Below are 25,277 nucleotides of genomic sequence, written 5' to 3' on the forward strand. Positions count from 1 at the left end.
TCCAGCAGCGGAGGATATGCACTGCTGAATCATCTGGGACCCGCCGGGATCGGACTCCCCGGGAACCTGTGGGCCTTAGACCGCATGGATGGCTGCTCGCGCCTCCTCCCATACAATGTGTGCCTGCTGGAGTGGGCGAACGCGGCACTGGGACCTCCATGAGCCCCGACCGCTGAACCATTGGCAGAAGGGGTGAACACCCGGGGAACCTGGACCAGTGGTATATCCCTCTCCTTGGCCTCCCAGGTCAGTCTACCCACTCCTTAATCCTGACTGCCTTGCTACCATGTCAGACGACGAGTGGACTGCCACCCGCCCTTCTGGACCGCGAGCATTGCGGTGCTGCGCTATAGGGCTAAATAGCGGGCCCCCAGCTGCAGCAACCGCCCTGATGCTGCGCCCTGCAGGCTGCGTGTTGCTCCCGGCATTGTTACTGCTAGAGATACCCGATTGCGCAAGACACGGTCTACGCGCTAAGAGGAGCGACGGGACACTCCAGTCACTGTATCCGATATTCTCCGGTTGACTCAGCAGCTTGCTGCCTTCTCCCACTAGTGCGGCGTACGGCCAGAGCTCACCTCATCCACTCACCGGTGGCTTGCTGGCCAACCCATTCCCTACACAGCAGGGCTTTGCTTCTGCATAAGGAAAAAGGGAGGCCACGTAGAACCCACTGCAGAAGTTGTCACGCTGAAATTAACCACTGGCCGCTGCAACACACTGCACCCCACCAGGTGCCACGCCACATATCCCCCCATATTGTGCACTCACTACCTGTGCTCTGCCCTGCACCACAGGGCACTACGCCTTGCAATGGGGGACCACGCACGGCTCGCTGCGGTGTGCACCGCACTGTCATCTTCATTTGCGGGGACTACTTGAGGTTTCAGCATACCACACCTCATTAAGTGCAACGAACCACACAATTCCCCTGAACTAACTCCCCCGAACTCTGCAAGAGACCACCTGATACACGGTGGCATCGACACTGCGGCCCCCATCCCGCAATACTCCTACCACCCTCACTGCCACCAAAGCTCATAGCGGACAGGACGAAATCAGTATACCGCAGGATACACCGGCACACCCCAGCCTATAACCCCAACACCCGTCATTCTCTGCGTGGACCCACCCGATCTGCAGGGTGTATTGCTGCAACTGCTCGATCTCGCCAATGGGCTCCAGGACCCTACCTCGCCCAGAACCGACAGATGAGGAGGCCCTGCAGGTGGTGGGGTGGTGGCTGCGCTACGGCCACAGATTGCCAGGGTGCGATGCAACACTCCCTGCCCCTGCTCACCATATAAAGCTGCACTGACCCCTAGGGTGGAAGCAGAGCACATTCTGCGGGCGCTGCAGCGCTGCTGGGGGATAGGATCCTTTCGGGCCAGCTCAGCGCCGACCCCACTATTCGAATACCTTCTGTGACAACTTGTCTACCCCCAACGCCCACTCCAAAGGGAGCTCAGTCATCACCACTGCTGCACCCAGCAGCACTGTTGCGCTCCTGCGGCTCATGGTGCCCGAACAGATCCTGTTCTTCTCTGGACTGAGACCATTAACATCGCAACCAGACCCATTGTTCTTAACGGTTCCCAATCCATATTCCCCACATGCGGAACAAAGCAACGGCGACCAATGGAACCGGGAAGAAACAGAGCTCGATAAACATGTTCGCTAAAGCTACACACAAGGTGGCTTACGGTGCTGATTCCATGGAGGGCACGGCTGGCAGGGAGCTGGAGTCAGGAAGACCCAGTGAACTCCACCGGGTGATGGAATACATGCAGGAGGGGTTCACTGTCATTCATACAAAACGGAATGCTATGAGTGGCCCGATCAGCTCAATAAAATTCCGGATAGACAAAACTCACTCCCACTTAACTGAAGTGGAAACGATAATGGGCACCACTGAAGACAAAGTTGCCATCCTTAGGGCTGATGTCACCTCGCTATCGAAACAAGTGATATCCATAGGCAAGAAAAATGAAGACCTTGAATCCCGTTCACGACGCAACAACCTACTGAGAATAGGTATACCAGAAGGAAATATTGAGGGGTCAATGGAGGAATGTATTGAAGACACCTTACTCTCCTTGTAGACACCACAAAATTGTCACCACAATTTGCAACAGAATGGGCCCACCGCATATTTGCCCCCAAACCCAAACCTAGCGCTCCTCCTCGCCCAATCATAGCCTGAGTGCTTAACTGCCGAGACAGGGACACGCTATTGCGGGCAGCAAGGGCCATGGGCTAGCTACTATTGGGCTCCAACACAATACACTTGTACCCCGACTTCTGTGTCATGGTTCAGCAGCAACGCAAGACCTTTATGGCCACGAAAAATACTCTGTGACCTCAACATGAAATATGCCATGCTCTACCCGGCCAAATTGAGAATCGAACACAGCAACAAGGTGTAATTTCTTCACTATACCCGAAGAGGCCATGAAGTTTTTGGATGACCACTTTCCTGGCTGACCCCAGACTAAATACATCCCGGATCCCTGGGTCCCCATACTGACCGCTCTCCGAGGGGTCTCTACCAGTGGGCACTAACCACCTGTGTTTCCAATTGCATTTCCCCCGAAATTACTATTGAGAATCCATTGCCTAATTCTGTACACTTGGGAAGCATGCACCCGTAACCTGTTCGCCAAAAATGTAAAGCTGGGCCGTGTAGATGCCGGGCCTAGGTCGGCAGACAGCCCCCCATGCAAAGTTGCAGATGTTGTTGGGATGTTGGAATTAGGGCAATCATTCCTATTGCAGGGGAAGGGGCGGGTGTGGGCAGTTGTGGGGTGTTTAAACAGAAAATGCTTGACATGTTAGTGTTCGTTGACAGAAAGCAGCACTATATAGTTATGGCTCAATTGCACAATCTGAAACTGGCCCAAATAGGGCGCATGACTCATCTTATTTGCTGGTTGAATGGCAGTTGAGCCCTTGCAATTCATGAGCTGGAATGTAGAGAGACTGAGCAATCCGACTAAAATGCTGCGCTTGCAGTTATATACTGAAAGGCATGGGGTGCGTATCCTGTTTCTATGAGTAACACATGCATTGGCCGTGGGCTGCTATACCTCCTAATAACAACCCTGTGGGGTGGTGACTTCAATACAGTAGTGGACTTAGAACTAGATAGGTCCGGAAATAGGCCTAGACAACTAACCAGAGCTGCCCTGTCGATACGAGAGGGCCTAACTGATTTTGAAATGGTAGATGCCTGGAGGATGCTCAATCCGACATCCCATAAATACTCTTAACTCCACAGTGCACTCTTTTTACTCCACAGTGCATGACTCCCACTCCTGGATAGCCATGTGGTGGTTATCTGGTGCACTAATAGCCCACCTTAGTAACACTAATATACTCGCTAGAACCTTCTCAGATCATTCCCCAATTACACTGACGTTAACACTAGGGGACACACTAGGTGCTAAAAGGGTATGGCAATTTAAACATCAAGCATTACTAGACTCCATATTCAAAGCTGAAATGGAGAGATGTGTGGATGACTACTTTGTGATAAACACTGGCTCGGTTGACACATGGGCAACATTATGGGAGGCGTTTAAAGTTTATGTATGGAGTATGGCTGTGGCCACAGTGTCGAGATTACTGAAGGTAATAAAGCGGGACCATCCTAGCGAAACTTACCTCGGGAGACTGGCGCTGCTGTCTGAGTCCACACATGGATTTGTCACTCTGGCAGACATTAAGACAGAGCTCGACAGATTCCGGTTACTCGCGGATAGAGAACTAAAATTCCTTGACAACCCGGCCCAGGCAAGTCAATATGGGGAAGGTGAACACCCTGGCAGGCTGCTAGCTAGGATGACACGACAAGCTGGGGGGAACCGCTATATTTCATTCATGCAGGACGGGACGGGGGCACTGGCTCACACACCACCTGAGGTGACCAAGGTGTTCACTCCTCCTACACCGCACTGTTTGAAAATAGAGACACGCAACCCTTCCCGAGATAGACAAATACTTAAATGAACTACCATTGTCGATGCTATCCGACGAGACCCGGGCAGTTTGTTTGTTTGTTTCTTTATTTATACTGCGCGACGGACCCTGAGGTAACTGACTTAAAGTAGGTTACAACATGGTAAAGGTATACAGTAAAAATAGAGTAAGTGCAAGTGACCGGGTTACAAAGTGGTCAAGAGAGGAGCAGACATCAGGAGAAATGCAACAGTGATAACAACAGTAAGTGAGTCACACAGCCGGGGAGTTCTTTTAGGCTAGCCAAGACTTCGTTTTTGCTCTGAAGGTGCAGAAGGTTCTTGACCAGCCTATCTCTTCACGCGAGATCTCCACTGCCATTGATACCCTCCCGCCTGGAAAGGCCCCTGGCCCGGATGACCTCACTATGGACTTCTTTAAGCACTTCAAATCCCGTCTTGCCCCCCAATTGACCACCATGTGGGAAGAATCCTGCACATCAAAAACACCCCCCTAGCGCCCCATACTTTGCGAGGCTCTGAGCACAGTCCTGCTGAAACTAGGTAAGCCTGCCAAGCAATGTGGCAATGTGAATCCTTCCGCCCCCTCTCCCTCATTAACTCAGACATTAAAATATTTGCCAAAGTCCTTGCCATTAGACTCGCCCCTTACATGAGGCACATTATTTCTCCAGACCAATCAGGGTTTTCCCCTGGCCGCACCACAGCACTCAATTTAAGATGTCTTGGCCCAGATAAACCCAGAAGCACAAGCAGTCGCTGTGGTCTTTTTGTGCGGAAGGCCTTTGATTCGGTATCCTAGCAATTTACGTGGGTAGTACTACATAAATGTAACTTCGGACCCCAATTCATATCATGGGTACAACTTCTATATACGTCACCTACTGCTAGAGTTGATATAAATGGATCACTCTCGGATCCCATTGACATTTGTAGCGGGACCCGCAGGGATGCCCATTGTCTCCTCTAGTATTTGCTATAGTAATGGAGCCCCTTGCAGATGCGATCCGACATAGACACGCTCAAAGGGGGGGTCAGACTTCTGGGGGAGCCCGAAATTATCTTGCGATATGTGGATGACGTGTTTGTACTAGACCCCACACTGAATCTTGCCCCAATCATGCAGGAAGTCTGATCTTTTGGGATCCTATCTGGGCTTCAGTACAACTGTGCTAAATCTGAATTATTCCCTCTGAGATGCTACGGTTGCCCCGCCTGACCTAATAAGATTCGCCTGGGCACCCATTGAAATCAAATACCTTGGAATTGTCGTGACATGACACCCAACATCACTCTGTGCCTGCAACTACGGGGTATTTTTACCCCAACTCACAGCTAAACTCCACGCCTGGGCGAAGCTCCCACTTATGTTAGTTGGCCACGTGGTGCTTCTTAAAATGATCACTCTCCCGAAGATTTTATACTACTTTCTGAATTTAGCAATGTGGCCCGGCACCAGGTTCTTTGCGACACTGAAGTTAGCAATTAACAACTTTGTATGGCATGCCGGAGTGGTTAGACTAAAATGGGACACACTAACAAGACCTTATATACAGGGCAGACTTGCCGCCCCTGACTTTGAGAAATACTGGGTGGCTGTACAAGCGTACTATGTAACATACTGGTTTCGACGCTGACACAAACCACCCACAAGCTAAGATCCGGGCTCTCGCGACGTGAGCTCTCTAATATTACCACTGGTATTGAAATACCCGACAACTAGCAACCCCATCATTGCAACATCGCTGGCTTGGGCAAAATATGGTGCATGCTAGACAACCCCCGCCCCTTCCATGGAGAAAGGCAATTATGGAACTTCTTCCCGTCATTCCCTACGATAAATAAAGCTGCCGCCCGGCAATGGACAGTGGATGGCTACGCAGTCATGAGACGTTTACAGCATGGGGTCCTTCATTACACTCCAAGACCTGCCAGGGCCCGCACGGAGACTCTACACGCTGGCTACAATGTGCGGGGCTCTGCTGTGTTGCTAAAACAGCTTGGGCAGAATTCCCTACAATGCCTCCTGATGAACCAGTGCTGAATGCTCTTATGGCGGGATCCTCGGCGCGCAGCGGTGTGGCCAGACTATATGATTTGCTACAGTGCCGCTGTAATAAACCGCTCATGTAACAACATGAAGCCTGGGCCAAAAACCTGCCCGTTGATATTACTGACGAGATGTACAAAGCTATGTGTCTACAGACTCAGACTGTTTCCTTTAATTCCAAGTTTCCCTTAATACAATTTAAGGTACTTCATAGGTTCCACTACACCTCAGCCAGACTACACCTCTTCTTCCGGATCCTACACCATCCAGTGCCCCAGATGACACATGGACCAGGTGGGATATCTTTACATGCTATGGGACTGCACTGAACTATGAACGTATTGGGGGGAGATATGCAGCATCATGTCTGTGATATTTGATTGTACCATCGAGCCTACCCCACTGAACAGTTTATTCGCCCTGCCACAGGTTCGAACAGTGGCAGCGCGGTTTCCATAAACTGGTGAGCCTCTTTATGTAGCTGGCAATTAGATGTATACTGTTACTATGGCTACGCCCCGCCCCACCCCACCGTCTGTGACACAATGGCTACGGGCCATCATATGGGCTTCTGGCCAGGAAGAACTTTGGTCCTGACTACAACCCATGGACTGTAAACCAATAGACATTTGGCCACCATTCCGTAATTATCTATTGTCTACACAGGCGAACTCTCGAGACAATGAGGACTTGCCGAACAGTTACTAGCCTTCCTTTCCCCCTTACATCCCCCTTTAAGACGAAATGTATGTACCTATGCCACTATCTAATGTATACCATGCCTCAACCTCTACCTAACCAATGTGAGCAATTACAAATGTAAGACCATGTTCCAACCCTTTTCCCGCTACTGCTATTTCTGTCTTTTGTTGTAATGTCAAGCACTTTATTTATAAATGTTTAAAAAAAAAGATATTGAAAAAGAAGAGATGAGAGGGGCCAGAAGCAGGCTAATCAGCTACAACTTCTGTTCTGAGGGATAGATCGGCCCCTATGCAAGTATAACATGCGGGAGGAGGTTCCAGCAGAGTTCAGGGAGCCTAGTGACAGTTCAAAGAAGAGGTGGGAAGACCAGAGTCATGAAGGAGGGCTAGTAGGAATTGGTCTGGATGACACCAATGCCATTTGTAAGAGAACACAGCTGATCCTACAGAATATCAAGCACTGGATTATTCTTGAGCATGGGGCCCTGGAAAGACCACATCTAGGCTCAAAGCAGCAAAAGAAGAGCTTGGTACATGCTCCAAGATGTACCAAGCTCTTCTTTTGCGCCTTTGAGCCTAGATATAGAGGAGTGAGATAACTCCTCTTGGACTTTGGAACAGTAACGGCTGAGGCTCACAGGCCTTACCACTCCCCCTGAGAATGAGAAACACTGAGTGAGAGACGTTTGTGAAAGCATGCCATCCTGTATTTTGTTATTTCTTTGGGAAAGATACTGTTTAGGTTTCACAACCCCCTGAACAAAACCTCTAATACAATTGTTGAACGTTGAGCATCGGATCTTGGGGTACTTCTTGGTCCCAAATGTCCAATCTGTGACAATGTGCTCAGAGATTAACCCAGAGACCAATATGTATTTCTTACTTTTTTGCCCTCATTACCATCAGTTGAAAAAAAGGGCATTTCCTCCTCCTGTTCACGAACCTAGGTATTAACCAGTGCCATGTAGTCTATTGTTATGATGACAGCGAGTGATTTGAAAGCAATTTGGGCCCTTAAAAAATGTATTGCTGCTGCCATGTGAATTCCAAGTTCTAAACAAACAAAAAAAATTGGGGGCTCATAGTGAACTTCGAGCGCGGAAGCACAGCTGGAACATATCAGCCATCTCAACCTGCTGTGGTGAGCGGCACACGAGTGGAGATTGAGCCAAATGCTCTCCAGGCCCATCTTGGAGCTCCGTACACAAAATGGTGGACTGTTGCAGTGACCAAAGGGAGGACAACACAGTGGGCTATTAAGTGGCGCCCACTCTTCACAGGTGGCTTCCTGATCAAATGTCACCCCCTCAGAGCCGGTCCAACCCTTGTCCCCGTCGCTCCGAGGGTTCTTTGACTTCACCCTAGGCTCCCTGCTCGGCATGGTGTGTGCCCTGAGCCCCTCCTGGATCCAGATGTCAATGCATGCACTGTTGTGGAAGGGGGACTGTGGGTGCTTTGGTATCCAGGCCCGGGACTTGCCCCTTCTCAGTGGCTCTCGTCGTGGCACACAGCCTCACCGAGCAGGAGACTGGTGAGCATCCCGCAGGGCCTGTGACGAGCTTTGGAGGTGCCTGGCTCACCTATTATTTTGTTGCGGCTTGGACTCACTCTGGGGTGTGGCGGAGTCTACACATTTGTAAGACTGGAACCTGCTTGAGTGGCCTAAAGGCTGTAGGCGACCCTGATCCATAAACTTCATTGCTACCTGACTCAGCGTCTTGGACGTTGGGAAGCCCTACATGTGAGTCTTGGAGGTTCCTTGAAATCTTGGTGGTACAAGCCTGGTGCTTAGTATAAGGGCAAAGCCAGCCCTGCCTTCTTAATATGTTGCCACCATGGAGTGGAAACCCTCAAAAAGTTGGGAAAAGCAGGCGCAGGTGCATGTGACGAGCTGAGGAGAGAACAATGGAAACCCAGTGGTACTAGCTGTCGGGGCTGACCTATGCCAGATGCTCACAGATATTAAAAAAAGAGATCCAAGAGGCAGTGGGCGAGCTCACCCAAAATGTGACGGAAATCGACAAGCGGGTGGTAGCTACTGAATCACGCATCGATGAGCCTGAAACGTGTCCCTGCGGGTTCTCCTGTGACCTCTCACAACTGACGGAAGAGTAGAAGAACTGGAATCCGCGCCCGAACGCATACAACTCAGACTGGAGGATCAAGAGAATTGCTCTAGGATGAACAACATTAGGCTATGAGGCATGCTGACTCAGATTCTAGACCTAGACCTGGACCTTGCTGCCTATATTGGGGCTCTATTTAAAGAATTACCCCAATGGCCGACTGAGAGGGAGTTCAAAATAAATCTGACTCACAGGGTCTTGTCCTCAATCGAAATTCCAGAACAATTGGGCACCCTATGTCCTGACCAGGATCCACTTCTATAAACTCAATGAGGATATTATGAAGGCTGCCGGGGCTAACCCGGACTTCAAGTTCAGAGGCTCTAGGATTGTGCACCTGCAGGATTTGGCTCCATCTACTTTGGCCAAGAAGTGCACGTTTAGGGACTTCACCCAGTGGTTGTGGAGGAAAGACATTAAATATTGGTGGGGGGGGGGTTCCCGTTTGGCATGATGCTCACATGGGAAGAGGAGCGACGTTCGATTTCCACAATGCAGGAAGCTATGTCCATCATGAATCCACCCTCCCGCCCGTCCTCACCTATAGACTCGGCTGGTGACCTTGGGATGGCTCAGGATCATTGGAGGAGAGCTTTCACCTGGAAAAGGGTGGCAAGATCATGGAATTGCAGACAAGCAGCAGCCACAAGCAAGAAATCTACTCCGCGCACCACCCCAAAACTTCAGCGAGCCGTAGCATTGCTCAAGGACGTGGCAGCATCTCACACTGGTTTACCAGATCTGCTCCTGTGAATGAGTGCCTATTAACAGTTTTCGTCTATGCATGAGGTGAGGCTGATTCTTGGTAAATGATATATGTTCTGGTTAATTGGGTCCTTCTGGCTGATACCTCCACGTAGCCCAGTGGCGTATATGGGAGAGTTCTTTTGGGGGTGGGAAGGGGATCGTGGATCTTTGGTTTGGGGTTTAGTTTTGGGGGAAGGAAGATTGAGAAGGTTTGATGTGTTTAGTTCTAGGTTTTAAATTTGAGTGATGGGGTGAACTTCAATTTGTTTCAGTTCTAGCTGATGAGGGAGAGTTGAGGATCTCCATGCTGTTCAATGGTGGGGTTGCACTGTATAAAATAGCGATACTTAACGTCCAGGGCTTGAACTCTCTTATTAAATGGAGATCAATGCTTCAGAGGCTCCAGACATCTGAGATTTCCATTGCCATCCTGCAAGAGACTCACCTGCTTCCCGCGGATGAGTCCCGATTGGGATATAACTCCTTCCCTAAGAAGTATTCTGCTTTGGCCGGGGCTAAACAAAGGTGGTGGTGATTTAGATTGCTAGAGGGATCCCTTTCCTGTCAAGGGGGGTACACAAAGACTCAGAAGGTCAATATGTGCTGTTGAAGGGAATCTCGGGGCCATCCCTGTCCCTTTGGCTTCCCTTTATCTTCCTAACGACAACTAGCAGAACTATTTGACCTGTCTGCTTTCAATGAAAGCAGGTTTCACAGAAGGGGAATTACTCCTGGTGGGCCAGTGGTATTTTAACCTAGCCCCTGACCCAGCCATGGATAAGTCTCTGGCCCTGACAACGAGTGACTACAAACGCCCCCTGACTATGCGAACCGTTTTTGTTTTTATGCATAGCATGTATAACATCTCTGCTCTCCAATGCACTAACGTATGCCTACTGTAACTAAGTCTACTGCAAGTAACAGCGCCACAATGCCCTTGGGCTGTCTGTGCGCTATATAAATGTAAAAAATAAATAAATACAAATTTGTGATGTGGATAGTGACTTTACTTTGTATTGTTATGTCCATAAGGGGTTCTCCCGTATGGACCCTCAGCTGGTTTCTCTATCCTTTGCTTGTCACATGTTTAACACCACGATAGGCCATAGACTATTCTCAGATCCCTCTTTGGTCTCTCGAGTTATGCCTCGCAGACATTTCTCCCGTGCCCAGGTGTGAGTGGCGTCTATATGACCCATTGCTTCCAGATGCCCCACTATGTACTTAGATGGCAGAGGGTATCTCCAATTATTTTCAAGAAAACGAGGGGGTTGGGACAAAACCGGATGTGGTCTGGGACGACATGAAAGGAGTGGTTAGGGGGGAGCAGCTCACTTTGTAGCCAGAGCTCGAAATATGGCCTTATTGAAAGCCTGGGTTTGGGAGTGCGAACTCGTTCATGCTTGTGCTAAGATTGGGAAAACTCTGCGAGAGCTGAGGCTGGTCAGGTCTAATCTGGAAGCCCTATTGGCTTCAGATACTGCTAACTCATTACTAGGTACGAGGCAGTCGTACTATTCCCTCTCCAACAAAGCAAACCGATATTTCACACTCTGAGTCCCTACTCAAGGCTGAATGATATGATATGGCATTTATAACGTGCCTATACACAAGTGTTTCAAGGTGCGACGAGGCAATAGAGGGGGAGCAGATGGAGGACAAAGACAACGATCTTACTAGGCCAGGTGACATTAAGATTGCACAAGTGCATGGGAGAGGGGAGGGGAACCAGAGGAGGGGGAGGTTGTGGTAGGGGTGCTTTACAAGGGATCACAGTAACACGAAAGTGCGGGTGGCAGGTGCAAGAGTAAGTGCAGACAGCTGGTGTCCAATAAGTGCAGGTAGGGGGACTGTAAGGTTACAGATACAGACCCAAATGCAAGGGTTGCCAGGAGGCAATGCGAGTGTGCAACTGGGCGGGCAGGGATCTGGACCCGAAATCAGAGGGTAGCCAAATGACCAGTGCAGTATCAGATAGGAGATCAGCAGGGGAAACGAAGAGAGACGGCAGAAGCAAAGAGGGTAAGTCTTGAGGTGCTTCCGGAACCGGAGATGGTTCTCCTCAAGTTTCAGACAGGCCGGGAGGCTGTTCCAGAGGGAGGCCCCAACTGAAGAAAAAGATCTACCCCCAACTCGTTGCTTGGAGAAGCGTCTGGCCCTGAGGGAGTTGGAGGAGCAGAGAGCTTAAGTAGCAAGGTATTTACGAAGAGAGATGGAGGTATTGAGGACACAGGCCCCAGAAGGCCTTGTGGACAATGCAGAGGGTCTTGAAGTTAATCCTTGCAGCCACTGGAAGCCAGTGAAGAGATATCCGTGCTGGAGAGATACGATCCCTGGGCTTGAGGCCAAGGACAAGTCTTGCAGTCCTGTTCTGGATGAGTTGCAGAGGGCGGAGAGTGGAAGCAGCCAGATTTAGAAAGAGGTTGTTGCAGTAGTCCAGGGTAGAGAGAACCAGAGCTCTAGAGACTGTGAGCTTCTGGGAGGAAAGAGGGCAAGGGAAAAATACCTCTGAGGAGGTGCAGTTGATAGTTTGACTTCTTAGAGACGTCAGAGATGTGAGGAGAAAAGGAGAGTGTGGAGTCGAAGATGACCCTGAGGTTCTTAGCCTCACAGGTGGGAGCAGGAATAGGGCCAAGAGAGGCTGGCCAGAGAGTGCCAGGGAAGGAAGGTGCGGGTGTGCCGATGAGGAGAATCTCTGTCTTACTGGCATTAAGGCAGAGATCATTGGCGGCACACCACTCCTGAATGGCAGATAGATAGTCAGAGATGAGAGAAGGCGAAGAGGTGGCAGAGAGGAGCCTGAAAACATGCTGAGTGTCATCCGCATAGCACTGAAAGTTGGAGCAGAGAGCAGCAATGCGGTGGGCGAGGGGTGCCAGGTATTGGTTGAAAAGCCAGGGAGAGAGGTTAGACCCCTGGGGAACACCACAGGTAGAGAGTGTGATAGAGGAAAGGAAGGACCCAAGTTGGACATGGGAGGGTCCATTAGAGAGGAAAGAGGCCAGCCATGCCAGGGCCTGATCGGTGATACCCAGGTTATCACGGAGACGGTTCAACTCGGGAGGTCAATCCACCTTTTTGGAAGGCTCCCCGTTGCCCATGTTCTCAGAACAGCAGAGTGCTTTGTTGGAGGCTTCCATTACCCAAGAAGAGGTAGGCCGTGCTATCGGTACTCTCTGTATTTAGAAGGCCCCTGGCCCGGGTGGCTTCTCCTAGGCCTGCTACAAAGCATTTCAGGCACAATTACGGGGCCCCCTTAGCTCTCTGTTTAACTCATTTGCTGAAACGGGTAACGATGCTGCTATGTGTGGGTCGTACCGACCGATATCCCTTCTCAACACTGATGCAAAGATTCTAGCCTCGATGGGTTCCCTTTTGTTCCTCATCCATACCGATCAGCCGGTTTCATAGAAGGTTGTAGCATGCACGACAATATCAGACGTGCCCTCAATTAAATCGAGCTGGGGTGGGCATGTGGGATCCGTTTGACTTTGTAGGTGCTGGACGCTGACAAAGCCTTTGACAGAGTGGACTGGAGGTTCATCAGACTGACCTTGCAGAGGTTTGGGTTTGGTCCAAACTTTATCAGGTGGGTAGTGGCTTGAAGCAGGATTTCTATAAATCGATGCTACTTGCGCTGTATCCCGATTCTCAGAGGCACACGCCAGGCGTACCCCCTTTTTCCCTTGGTCTTCATGCTCCTCATTGAAACGTTGGCAGCTAGTCTTTCGGCAGACCCAGGTATCAAGGGCCTGTCAATCCTGGGGTGGGGGGGGGGGATTGAACACAAAGCAGCACTGTATGCCGACGATATCTTGCTTATAATGTCTAACACTCATGAATTGCTTCAAGCTGCTATGGGGGTGCTGGACGCTTTTAAAGGTATGTCAGGCTTTACAATAAATATGTGGGAAGTCCAAGGGTCTAAATCTCTGAGAAACTACGGGCGTATTGACCCTCATACGACAGGACTTCCCGTTCCAATGTTGTGACTGACAACTTGAGTACTTGGGGGTAAAACTGACCCCAGCAGTTTCATACCTATTTAAGGTCAATTTTGGGCCTTTATTCAGGACCTTTTTCAACAATCTGACTAGATGGGATTTGCAGGATATCTTGTGGTTGGTGTGGAATGCCGCCGTCAAAATGAACATATCAGCCAGGTTATTGTATTTCTGTTCAATTTCTATTTCCAGAACATCTCTTCAGACACTACACCGGAATGTGATGAAGGTTATATGGAGCGTCAGAAAGCCATGAGTTCATAAGCAAGTGTTTCATGCCAACAAGTACAATGGGGGTCTAGGTCTCCCAATATTCCAGAACTATGGTTCAGCGGCCATCATTTCTAAGGCATTCTCTTGTGCCGGGGAGGAGGGTATGGCCCTGTGGGTGGGAATGGAGCAATCTGCGTCGGACCTCCCTTTATCGTGTCTTCAATTTGTATCCACAGTGGATAGATCGCACATAGGGCCTCTGCTGTCTTTCACTGGGACTACTCTTGCCTTTTGGGTTAGGGCAGTCAGAGGTCAGGGGGGTTAGACCCTCTGTCACTTGTAATTGGCATCCCTTGTTTTGCCTCTTGGCCAGAACCTGGCACATTCACACAGTGGAGCAGAGGGGGCCTGCAGCGTCTAGACCAGTTCTACAGAGAGTCGTCCCCTCTAACATTTGAGGAGTGGAAGGCCACATTTCGTCTTCCCGAGACAGAGCGATTTAGGTATTGTCAGCTCTGCCATTAGATCACTAACCCAAAGACACGTGAGGCAGGCTCGATATCCCCTTTGGCTCTCGGAATAAGCTTGCAGGACGGGTGTGAATCCAGAAGAATCTCAAAGATCTATAGACTGTATCTATAGATATGCTTATATGGCCCAATGGGAACAAGACTTTATCCGCCCTATTTCGGAGGAGACCTGTGGGCATATATGGAAGAGGGCAGCAACCTCGTCTGTGTGTCACGAATAAAGAAAATACTTATAATATTCTGTATCAGTGGTACCTTTACCCAACCCGCCTTTATAAATTTGACGCAGCAATATCTTCCCAATGTTGGAGAGGATGCGGCCCAGAGGAGGACTTCTTCCACATGTGATGGTCTTTTTGAATTGGTACAGGTCTATTGACAGGAGCTTGTAGCACTCATTACTGACATCACAGGCTCAGCCTTACTGATGGATCTGGGGGTGAGTCTCCTGGCCAAACCTCTGGAGTCATTTTACCCAATGAATGGTCATGGGGCATCTTTGATTTCTCAGTTGTGGCTCTTGCCAATTCTTGGAAGAATAAAGAGGGTCCACAGATCAATGTTTGGTGGTACAAGATCTGGGAAATTGCAGCAGCTGAGAAGGTTGGTGCTCTGGCTCATGATAAATGCACCAAATATGTTTTTACATGGCTCCCTTTGCACGAGTTTTGTGAGAGTTTCCCTGTGCGTTGAGTAAAGCCGCAAATGTTATACCACTGTTCCCTGATTTAATGCTCTATGTTCAAATAATGAATACAATACAATATATGGTTCTTCCATAAAGGGAGCGGTGGGTGATAAAGACTGGACTCTCAACTGTGGCTTAATATTCTTCACTAAGCTGGATAATTTGTGTTTTGTATTATCTTTATTATTATTTATTTATTGTGTTTTAGTTAAAAACGTTTCACAAATGTTATATTAATAAAAGACACAATATATAGTATAAATATAAATTAAATCATAATCACAACATAGAATCGAACACCTACAATCATACACCTACATATACTTATATCTAGCTGTAACTAATCCAGGGCCAAGCAAGCCCCCGAAATATAGTCTTATCTCATCTATTACCTTTTATTATCTGTTCCTCCCCTGTTGCACTTGAATAAGGTTGTACCTGTTGTTTTCTGTTACTGGTAAAATGGATAAATAAAGCCTTTAAAAAATGTTTTTGGATTTTGTTAGATGGGTTTATTTTTGGTATATCTGTCAACAGTATTTGTCATTGTATGTTGGTAATTCTTGTAAGGGTTGGGATTGAAGTGGTCTTACTATTCATTTTACTTTGTATAGAATTTTTACTGGACGTTTTATACGTTTACAGTTTAATGGAATCAACTTTTCAGACATAATCTAAATTAATTGACTAAATTATCAGAGTATCAATGCTTGGAATGAGTGAACATTAAATGATAGCTATTGTTTTAATTTTTATTTACCATCTGGCATTTTACTATGGGGAGCTCCTTTTTACACTTTATGCTTGCTCTGGCAGCCAGCATTTTGACATAAGGTATTGCAGTTCAGTAGTCATGTAATTTTCCTGTTACAGGTGAGTTATAATAGAAATGAAATGAGCTGCATTTGTTTGTATATATTACAAACTTGGGTATCCACCAGACTGAAGTACGTTTCTGCTCTTTCCTGTTTACATGTATTTACTCCTAGTGCACACTAGCTGAAGTAAGATTTATCTGGCGTGTCAGGACTGAGATTAAACAAATCTTGTTCTCTTTCTGTCTAGCTTGCTTCTGCTTGTCATCTTGAACGTGACTCTCTTCTTTAAGTTGGGCAAGATCGAGCATGCAGCCCAGTCATTCTACCGCATCCACAACCGTGATGATACTGCTGCAAAAAAGTGCGTATACATGCTGTTTTATTCCCCAAGAACGTATGTTGTCTTTTCTGCAAAGGTTATATATACTCTTACACCCTGTTCTGTCCTTTCTTGCTCCTTAAGCAAATGAAGGCCAGGAAACTGCTAAACATTCTTCAAATTTCGCTTCATAATTTATACATTTGGTTAAGCAAGCATTCCCTTACGTGCCTGGAGATTCCCTCCCCTAAATATACAGTGCCAGCAGCCCATCTGCCAGTTCCTATTTTTCTGCCCAGTAGTCGGGGCAGGCAACTTCTCTTTCTATCCTTTTCTATTTACATATTTTTAATGCTGTCTTTCGTTTTGGTATCCTGTCCAGAAAGATTTTCTTATTTTTGCGAAGGTCTTTTGTTGCATAGGTCTGGGGCTTATACCTCACATGCATTTACTTCAAAGAAAAAGAAAGGAAGATATGGTTTTGAGCTTTTCTATTTTTTGGCTATTTACTTGCATACATTTACTGCCTAGTGTTGCATGCCATATATCACTGGCTTCAAGGCATGTATACGGTGTGTGTCCCTTCCTAGCTGCCCATCTGAATCACATGACGATCCCTTATGAGTTAATTCCAGAACATGCAGGTGAAAGAAAGTGGAACAGTTCCAGAAAAGGTGCCTTTCAGCCTCAACCGCTGCATCTCAAATATAGCTAAGCGGAACTCCGTACCGGCTTGGTTCAGGTAGTTGGATGGTCTGGTGGTATTGGTCAGAAAATTGAATTTCGGTTTGAATGCTTTTATAAACTGTTCAGGGACTGTGGGTTCCCGGATCCTCAAACGCACAGGTAATGGTGTGACTGCCACCAGACCTTCAGTACCTGGCCTCCTTTCTTGACAGACAAGCTCATACTGTGCCGAAAAGGGTCTGAAAACCTCTGCATATTATGTAAGATCTTTCCTGCTCTTGGATTGATTAGGCTCCTGTCAAATCTACCAAAAAGATTAGGGTGACACCCAATCGCATCCTTTGGGCTCACAGTTCATTGCCTAGACACAGTGCTTTCGTACCAGAGGCTCTGCTGCATTATAAGAATCCACCCCAGAGTCCTTAGAGGGCTACTTCACTTATGTTTGAGATTTGACCCAGATGAATAAGAGAAAACATGATTCCAAGCATAGTAGCAAGCATATGAGGCAAAGGACAGCTCCTCTGTGGGAAGCTCATCTCCCTCTTTGCCCATGTTCGCCCATGGACACCTGACAAAGCCACCTACAGCGATGACTAAGGTAAGGTGGTATTGGCAGAGGGCACCGCCATTACTGCGCTCTAGTAAAACCCCACCACTCTTTTATTACTACCTACTCCTATGCAGAGTTTAGCCCTTTAGCTCACCATTGCACTGCCACTACATCACATCTAGAGGATCAGGTAGGGTGACCAAACTGTTTCGTTGGGGACAGGGGGGAGGGTACGTATGCACCACACCCAGTAAAGTTATTGATTCAGGTTGACTTATACCTGTGCATTTTAGGATCTCAGTGTATAGTACATCTCCCTCAACAGTGTATGTTTTGAATCTAGGTGCAATCATCCACACAGTGGGCCTCATTACGACCCAGGTGCTAAGTGGTTAACGGGGCCGTAAAAGGCTGCAGCGCCGTTAACCTGAGGCCGTAAAAGGCTGCAGCGCCATTAACCACTTATCGCCTTACTATGAGGTCCCTTTGCGGGACCCAACCTGAATGGCTGGTCTGGACCAGCCGTTAAAGTAGGGACCCGTAAAGAGACCGCAATTTGTGGTACCGTAATTGCCGCCTTTCCCATTCCCATTGAGCCCTATGCGGCAAAAATGGGAATGGGGAAGGGCCATGGTGAAATGGGGAAATACCGCCCCGCCAACCTTTGAATGGGGCGGTATTTCCCCATTTCACCATGGCGGACTCGTTACAACACCGGCACCAACCATGGTGCTAATAGCGCCATGGTTTAGCGCCGGTGTTGTAATGAGGGCCAGTGTATGTTTTGAATGTAGGTGCAACTATCCACACAGTTTATTTTTGATTTTAGGTGCATTTTCCACACAGTGTATGTTTTGAATCTAGGTGCAATAATCCACACAGTGTATGTTCTAAATCTAAGTGCAACTATCGGAAATGTCCAAAAAGCAAGAAAAAAAGCCTAAACGGGAGATTTGGCAGAATTTCGGGCGTTAGAAAATTCTGAATGGCCGAAAAGTCCGACCAAATCCCCCATTTGGTGGTAAGGGCTAAGAGGGTGTCCACTATATTGTGGTTGCACGGGTGTGCCCCGCAGTTGATGCCAAAAGTAAAACAGCGACGTGTGCTGCCACAAGGTAATTAGGCGGGTGCGGGGTCAGGGGCCAAGTCGAAGTTGAATTTGGGCATTCCTCTGGGGGTGGGTGAGAGTACCCTGTACATATTCCTTAACATACTTTCACACATAACATGTACAGGTTTTGGGCAATTGTTTCCGTTCCGTCATCTATTGATTGACTCTATTTGACCCTCCAACCAAACGAATTGTGTCCTCCAGATGGTGCCTACCCTCTTACCTTGTGTTAGATCCGAATCCTCATTCCTAGAGGTACGGGTCTTTGCTGTGCGGCTGCTAATCAGTGCACATAGTGTTCCCTGACCTCCATAAGTGAGCTGGCATCCGTGTGTCTGAGTAGCGCAAATGCGCGATCGTGCCAGTGTGCTCGGTCTCATCCATGAGAGGCCATATTGGAGTAAGATCTCCCGTGGTATTGTTTGCATATAGTTCATCATGTGGCAAACAATTGGGTTCTGTAATTCCCAATTTAATACTTTAGTGGTGATTTCATGAGTTATTGGGTGATATAGTGCTTTCAGAAAGCAAAGTTTTCTATTATGGAAAACATACACAATTTTTACTATTAAGTGTTTTCTGTTATAAGCTAGTGGGCAAGCTCCTAGTCCCACTAGTGTGCCTTAGGCACCTCTCCAAGTACTGAACAAGCTATATGAAATATTCAGGAAATGGCGCGTTCCTGTTCCTATGGCAACCAATTTCGGTCTGCCGTAAACACCCTGTGGGTGCTTGCCCTGCTCGCTGTAGCCCATTTTTTTATGGGTGGATATGTTGATGCCTGCTGTGCTACCTGACGTGTCAACATTCTGAAATGCATTTAGTGCATGACTAGTTGTCTTATATGGGGTCTAGCACCTGTCATGGCAATTGCTGGTCAGAGTGTATTAGATATTCTGGAGACGGCGTGCGCCCGATCCTATGGCAGCCAATGGCAGTCTGTTGTAAACACTGAGAAACAGGACGCTATTCCCCCACCTACTCCCTCGGTATCTTCCATTCAGGTGGCCCTGGAAGGGCCATCGCTTTTGGATCCCGATCCCGATCCAGAGGGTGGACAAGCGACAGAGGATCACCTGAGTGAAGGGTCACGAGGGATTGGGAGGAGAATGCCCAAGTGCGAGACATGCTATTCCCCCAGTCCCAGTAATACCCCAACCCGCTCTCCCTAAGCCTTCATGGGGTATTTTCAATCTCGCCCCATCACCATTTCCGAAAAATTCTGAGACAAGAAGGAGGCAACTAAAAGCAGTACAGATTACCCGTAGAAACAACATGGGGAAAGTAAGGGGAAACGACTATGGAAAGAACTTAAACTGTCCCACTGATAGTCAGGCATTTACTAATTATCACTCAGACTTGACTGTTTTCACAACTATAAAAGGTGTGGTCTTTTTCAAGAGTGAGCGAGCTGGCGATGCTGTCTGGACCAGAGGAGCCAAGGAGCAGAGACTGACAGGAGCCGAGGGCTGGAGAACACCGTGCCGATACGCTGGCCCAGTGTTTGTGAGGGGTTGCAGCGTGGTGAGGGAGCCGTGTCGCCAAGGAGCCGGAGTGAGGCTGCCTGCATCCTGCTGGTGGCGTCCAGGAAAGTGCTTGTTCCCTTGGGACCTGTGCCAGTCCCAAGAGTGTGTGAGGGCCAGGTGGTGAGACCATGACCTCAACGCTGTATATCCTGAAGGGACCGCCAGTCAACGCAACGCTGCCCAGTGAGTTTCGTGAAAGCGGTGAGAAAGAATCTCGGGAGCATGTGTGTGACTGTAGCAGAGCAGGAGAAAGGCACAGACTATAAAGCTGCACAGTGCTAAAAAAAAGCAAGCGACGGAAGGTAAAACGGTCTTTCAGCTGGAAGCGATTGGAAAAGAGTATGAAAGACACGAATGTGAAAGTGAAAAGCAGAAAGTGTATGAAGAAGCACTGGGAGAGCAAAAAGAAAAGGTGCAAATGAGCACAGTGAGGACAGAAAGTTCTGGAAAAGAGGTGCAAGTAACCCGCAACGAAAAGGAGGGTCCAAGTGAGCACCAAAAGGACAAGAGAAGCGTCCAAGAGGCACGGGAAGGAAAAGGAAATTGCCAAGGGCACAGAAAAGGTGAAAGCATGCGAGAGGCAGTGCAAGTGTGCACAAGAAAGCAAGAAGGGTACAAGTGTGTACAAGAAAATAAGGAAGATGAAAGCGTGTGCAAGAAAGAAAGCAAAAGACACAAAGGAGAACAAGAAGGGGTGCAGGAAGCACCTCAAGGTTAAAAGCTTAAGAATGAAGAGTAAGGAATTAAGAGTGGAGTTACAGATCGGAGTGGTCACGCCTAGGAGGAGTGAAGAACCAGGCAGTTTCGAAAGTCTCTGATTGTGTCCCACAAATGAAGTGTGTATGAAAGAACTATGTTTAAAAGGGAGGGTACATCCTAACAAGTTGAACTTGTATTTCATACCGAAAAGGGGCCTAACGAAGAAAGCAAAGTGCATCCTGACAAAACTGAATTTGTGTTGGAAACTGAAAGGGGCCTGAGAGAGGCCTAACCAAGTTGGAGATTTATTGTTTTGTAGAGTTGAAAGAATTGAAGTTTGAGGAAGGGAACCCTGAGGAGCTTCAAATGAAACTTTTATATTTCTTTGTGGTGTTTGGAACATGAACATGTTGAAACTTGGTGAAGGGAAACCTCAAGGAACCCAAGACATTTAAGGTATTTAAGAGTATTGCATGGGCTTTCTGGAGAAGGTTTTATGAACAGCCCTGTTTTGATTGAACTTATTTCTTTGAATTTTACTAACCTACACTTGGTGAGAAGACAACCTGAAACCAACCTTGGTATCCTAGTTTCTGTTGAACCACTATAGTTTTCTTTTAAGAGACTTCCTAACACATTTTGTCAAAGAGTGAGGGCAAGCATAGGTTTAGATACAGACAGATCTTTACTTTGAACTTTAAGACTCTTAGAAATATCAGTTAAGGGAACCATCCATTTATGGTTAGGGCTAGTTAGGCATTACACCAACCCAGGAACTTTGTAAATAAAGGTTTCAAAACTAACATCTTTGAGTCTGTGTCTCTCTTGATCCAATACCTGTCTCACAACACTTAGTGGGTGCTTGCAACTGTAGTGCATGGTTGAACCTGTGTCTTGTACATGTGGCAGCAAAGATGCAGGTACATCCTGTCTTAACCTCTGAACAAGTCTAGTTTATTTGTTTATATAGTGGCTAGCACCTGCCAACCTTTTTCATAGATTAAGACCTATTGTGTCTGTATGTAGTGGTATATCCAAAGTTGTTCTCTTCTGAATAACAGAGTGTAAATCGTCTCCTCTTTTGGGGACGATGATCTTCTCCAAAATGGTCCCAGGTAAAGTCTGAGTAGACATGTCCTTTTTGTAGGAAGTGTTCCACCATGGGTGCTCTAATTATCTTAGTTCTGTTGCAAGAGCGGTGCTCTTCAATACAAGTTTTGATTGGACAGGTTGTAATCCCCACATATCTCAGACCACAGGGGCACGTGATGATGCATATTACGTTACAACTATTATGGTTAGTGATGTACTTTTGATGCCATTGGTAGTGCCAGCCTATATCTATTGATTTACTTCTCTGAGTCAATGAGCACACTCTGCATTTGCCGTAAGGGGCATGTCCAGTCGGGCCAGAGATGTCCCATAGCGTGTTGGGTGGGCCTTTCTTCTACTTCCTTATATGTGTGTAGTAGAGAGTCCCGAAGGTTCTGCCCCTGTTTCCTGGCGAATGTCGGGGCCCAATATTTGAGACACCCATATATAATGTGTGAGAAAGTTTCATCATTCCCTTTTATAGGGAATTGATAAGCGGAGAATAACTTAATACTGCTCTGATGTTGTCTTGGTTGTTATCTCTTCTCCCATGTTGTTCTAGAGTGAGTCGCTGGGGATGTGTCCTGTCCTCTTTCTGGCGTGATGAATTGTTGTTTCATGGTATCCCCGATTCCTCACTTTCTTTGCTAAGTCGGTTTACTGCTGGTCATAGTCCCCCAGAGCTGTACAGTTCCTTCGAATGGGTTGTGTCCTCCCACGTATTCCTTATCTTTGATAGATCCAAGTCTGCTTGCAACTTGCTTTGGAATTTTCTTTTTCATAGGGTCAAGCAGCATCGAGTCATGGCCCTCGATGGCCTCTGTAGTATCCCTCGCGGTGATGACGCTGGTATATGAAGCATGCGCGGTGACCGTTACTTCAGTTCTGGTTTTTCCACATGCTAACGTGCTTGGGAGCGATCACCTCAGCTAAATTTAAGTTGTTTCACTTCAAATTCAGTTGGTTCGATATTTACTCGACATGACCTCCACACCGAAGACTGGATTTAAGCAGTGTGCAAACTGTGGGGCAAAAAACCTGCACTGTGTTGGTCTGTGGCGTTTGGGGATAGGCCACAAGATGAACAACTGTGGCTTGTGTCAATCCAAGACAGTCAAGTCCTTGCGGGAAAGGAAGGGGAAGGTTGAAGCAGGTAAGCCGCCTCCCAAATCCCCATCCATTACCCCGGCCAAATGAAAATCTTCTTCCGACTCGAGGGATGTGTCCCCCGGGAAAAAGCTTCCTTTACCCTGGAGACTCGAATTTGAGTTTACACTACTCATCGTCTTCCCACAAAAAGAGCAAGAAGCAAAGCCATAGGTACTAGTCGTCTTCTTCTTCCTCTCCTGATAGTGTCTTCCATAAAAGATCTTCGACTCTTGCGGAATGGGAAGATTTCCTCTTAAAAATGCTTGACATTTTTCGGAGACATGCTCCTCCGAGTGCCCCTCTCAAGGAGTCAGGGAATTCAAGTCACCCCTCTGTGTATAAAAAGACCGGTAGACAGCCTCATGTGTCTCCTTACCGCGCCCTAAGAGCCCGGCGAAAGAGGCTCCTCGACACAAGTCGAAGGAGTCTTCTTCAGCACATAAGATAAAACTAACATCTTCCTCCGCGAAGGAAAAGGATTCAGGTCATTCATCCCCATCTCGAAGCTTTCAATAAAGTTGTCGAAGCCATCAAGTACTTTGCCTGAGCCATCGAAGCATTTAAAGCCGTCAACTCATTCACCAACTGCTTCTGCAAAGTCATCAAGACCCTCTGCACCCTATATGCTATCTGGGCATTCTGTGCCTTCGAAGACTTTAAAACCTGAAGTCGACTCAGCAAAGTCTTACAAACCCCTACCTCGACCAGATTTATTTAGATCTATGGGGCCCATCTTCGAGGAGGATGACGAGGAAGACCAAGCTCCATTTAGATAAGAATTTGGTACACCCAATGTCCCAGAGTAGCTCATATCTCCAGAATCTAAAATGCAAAATCTGGTAGAGACACTAAAAGAGACCAGCAGTTGGGAAGACATCTGAAACTGACTTTGGGAACCCAGAGGTGGCTGGATATTCCGATCCTCCCTATAGGTCAGTAATAGGTAAAGTTTAGAAAATCTAGGGTGTTGAAAGCCTGCTGCAATTCTGGAAACAGATGACCTTACTAATATTTTAGACAGCAGACCCATAAAGGAAGCTGTTTTACCTTTTCATGCTGCTTTAAGAGTGAGGGTAATGAAAAATTGGTAGAAGCCAGATTCGTTACCTCCTGTTAATAAGCTGTTGACAAAGAAGTACAGAATAGCTTCTATAGACCCTCCCTTCCTCGGCAGGCATCCAACACCAGAAAGCTTTGTGGTTCAGGCGGCAACAGTATCTTCTAGGTCTTCCCTTCAACTCCTGCTAACAAAAACGATAGGAAGGTTGATTTATTGGGGAAGAGAATATTCAGCGCAGGAAGCATGGCACTGAAATCAGCCAATTCTTCAAGTGCCTTGGCGAAATACACAGACACACCCTTTGGTGTGGCTGCCCTTGCAGCAGACCATATACCAGAAGGAGAAGAAAGGGATGGGTTTATAAACATAATCCCAGATGGAAAGGATGCCATGAGGCATTCTTTAGAGTCTAGTCTGGCTACTGTGGATTCCATGTGTAGATCTATGGCTGCAAGTACTGTGTTGAGACACATGGCATGAATCAGGAAGTCGGGATTGCTAGCGGATGTCCAAGCACGTTTGATGGAACTCAGCTTTTAGTGAGAAGGCTGCAACAACTTGGAGAAGCTGCAGGCTTGAAGGGCAGCAGCTAGATCTTTAGAGGCGGCAATCAAACAACATGGGCAATCCTCAGTAGAAGGGTAGAGAGGCCGCCCTTTTTGTTTCTATTCTTCCATCACTAGAGGAAGAGAAAATCTTTCACAAATGGTTCAGAGAAGGGCTCCTTGTGGAGCCAGATGCAGAGGGGATAGAACACCCTGCGCAGCACCCACTGAATTGCCCTCAGCTGCAACGGGAGCAGCAAAATGACTCTCTAACCCACAAGTCTATGGTAGGAGGCAGACTGTCGGAACATCTCGGGAGTTGGCGAAGCATAACTTTGATGCAATAGTGCTACAAATGGTAGATGACGGTTACTACCTCCAATTCTTAAGGAAAACACCCGGATTGGCCCACGATAAGCCAGATCATCCTTGCTTCCAGATCCACTCCTCCAACGGGAGATTCTCATCCTGTTGGAGATACCTGGTACCTGTAGCGGAGAGAAACCAGGGTTGGTATTCTCCCTATTTCCTTATCCCCAAGAAGAAGGGAGGAGTGCGACCATCTTGGATTTGTGATGCTTGAACAAGTTCCTCGGGAAGGACAAGTTCAAGATGGTAACTCTTTCACAGATCCTTCAGACCCTTCGACTCCAGGATTGGTTGGTGTCATTGGACCTTC

At 47.7% G+C, this 25,277-nt stretch overlaps 1 protein-coding gene across 4 annotated transcripts in view; it reads left to right on the forward strand.

Moving 5' to 3' along the window:
* GRAMD1C (GRAM domain containing 1C) overlaps positions 1 to 25,277 on the forward strand; it is a 2,017,351-nt gene that overhangs the window by 1,817,625 nt on the left and 174,449 nt on the right. For all 4 annotated transcript variants that reach the window (XM_069635887.1, XM_069635884.1, XM_069635886.1 and 1 more), the window contains one exon: positions 16,105 to 16,218. In XM_069635887.1, the coding sequence (XP_069491988.1) occupies positions 16,105 to 16,218 (114 nt within the window). The remainder of the gene's footprint in view (positions 1 to 16,104; positions 16,219 to 25,277) is intronic.

Source organism: Ambystoma mexicanum, chromosome 7p (genome assembly GCF_040938575.1).
Source record: "Ambystoma mexicanum isolate Mex_15411 chromosome 7p, UKY_AmexF1_1, whole genome shotgun sequence".
NCBI lineage: Eukaryota > Metazoa > Chordata > Amphibia > Caudata > Ambystomatidae > Ambystoma > Ambystoma mexicanum.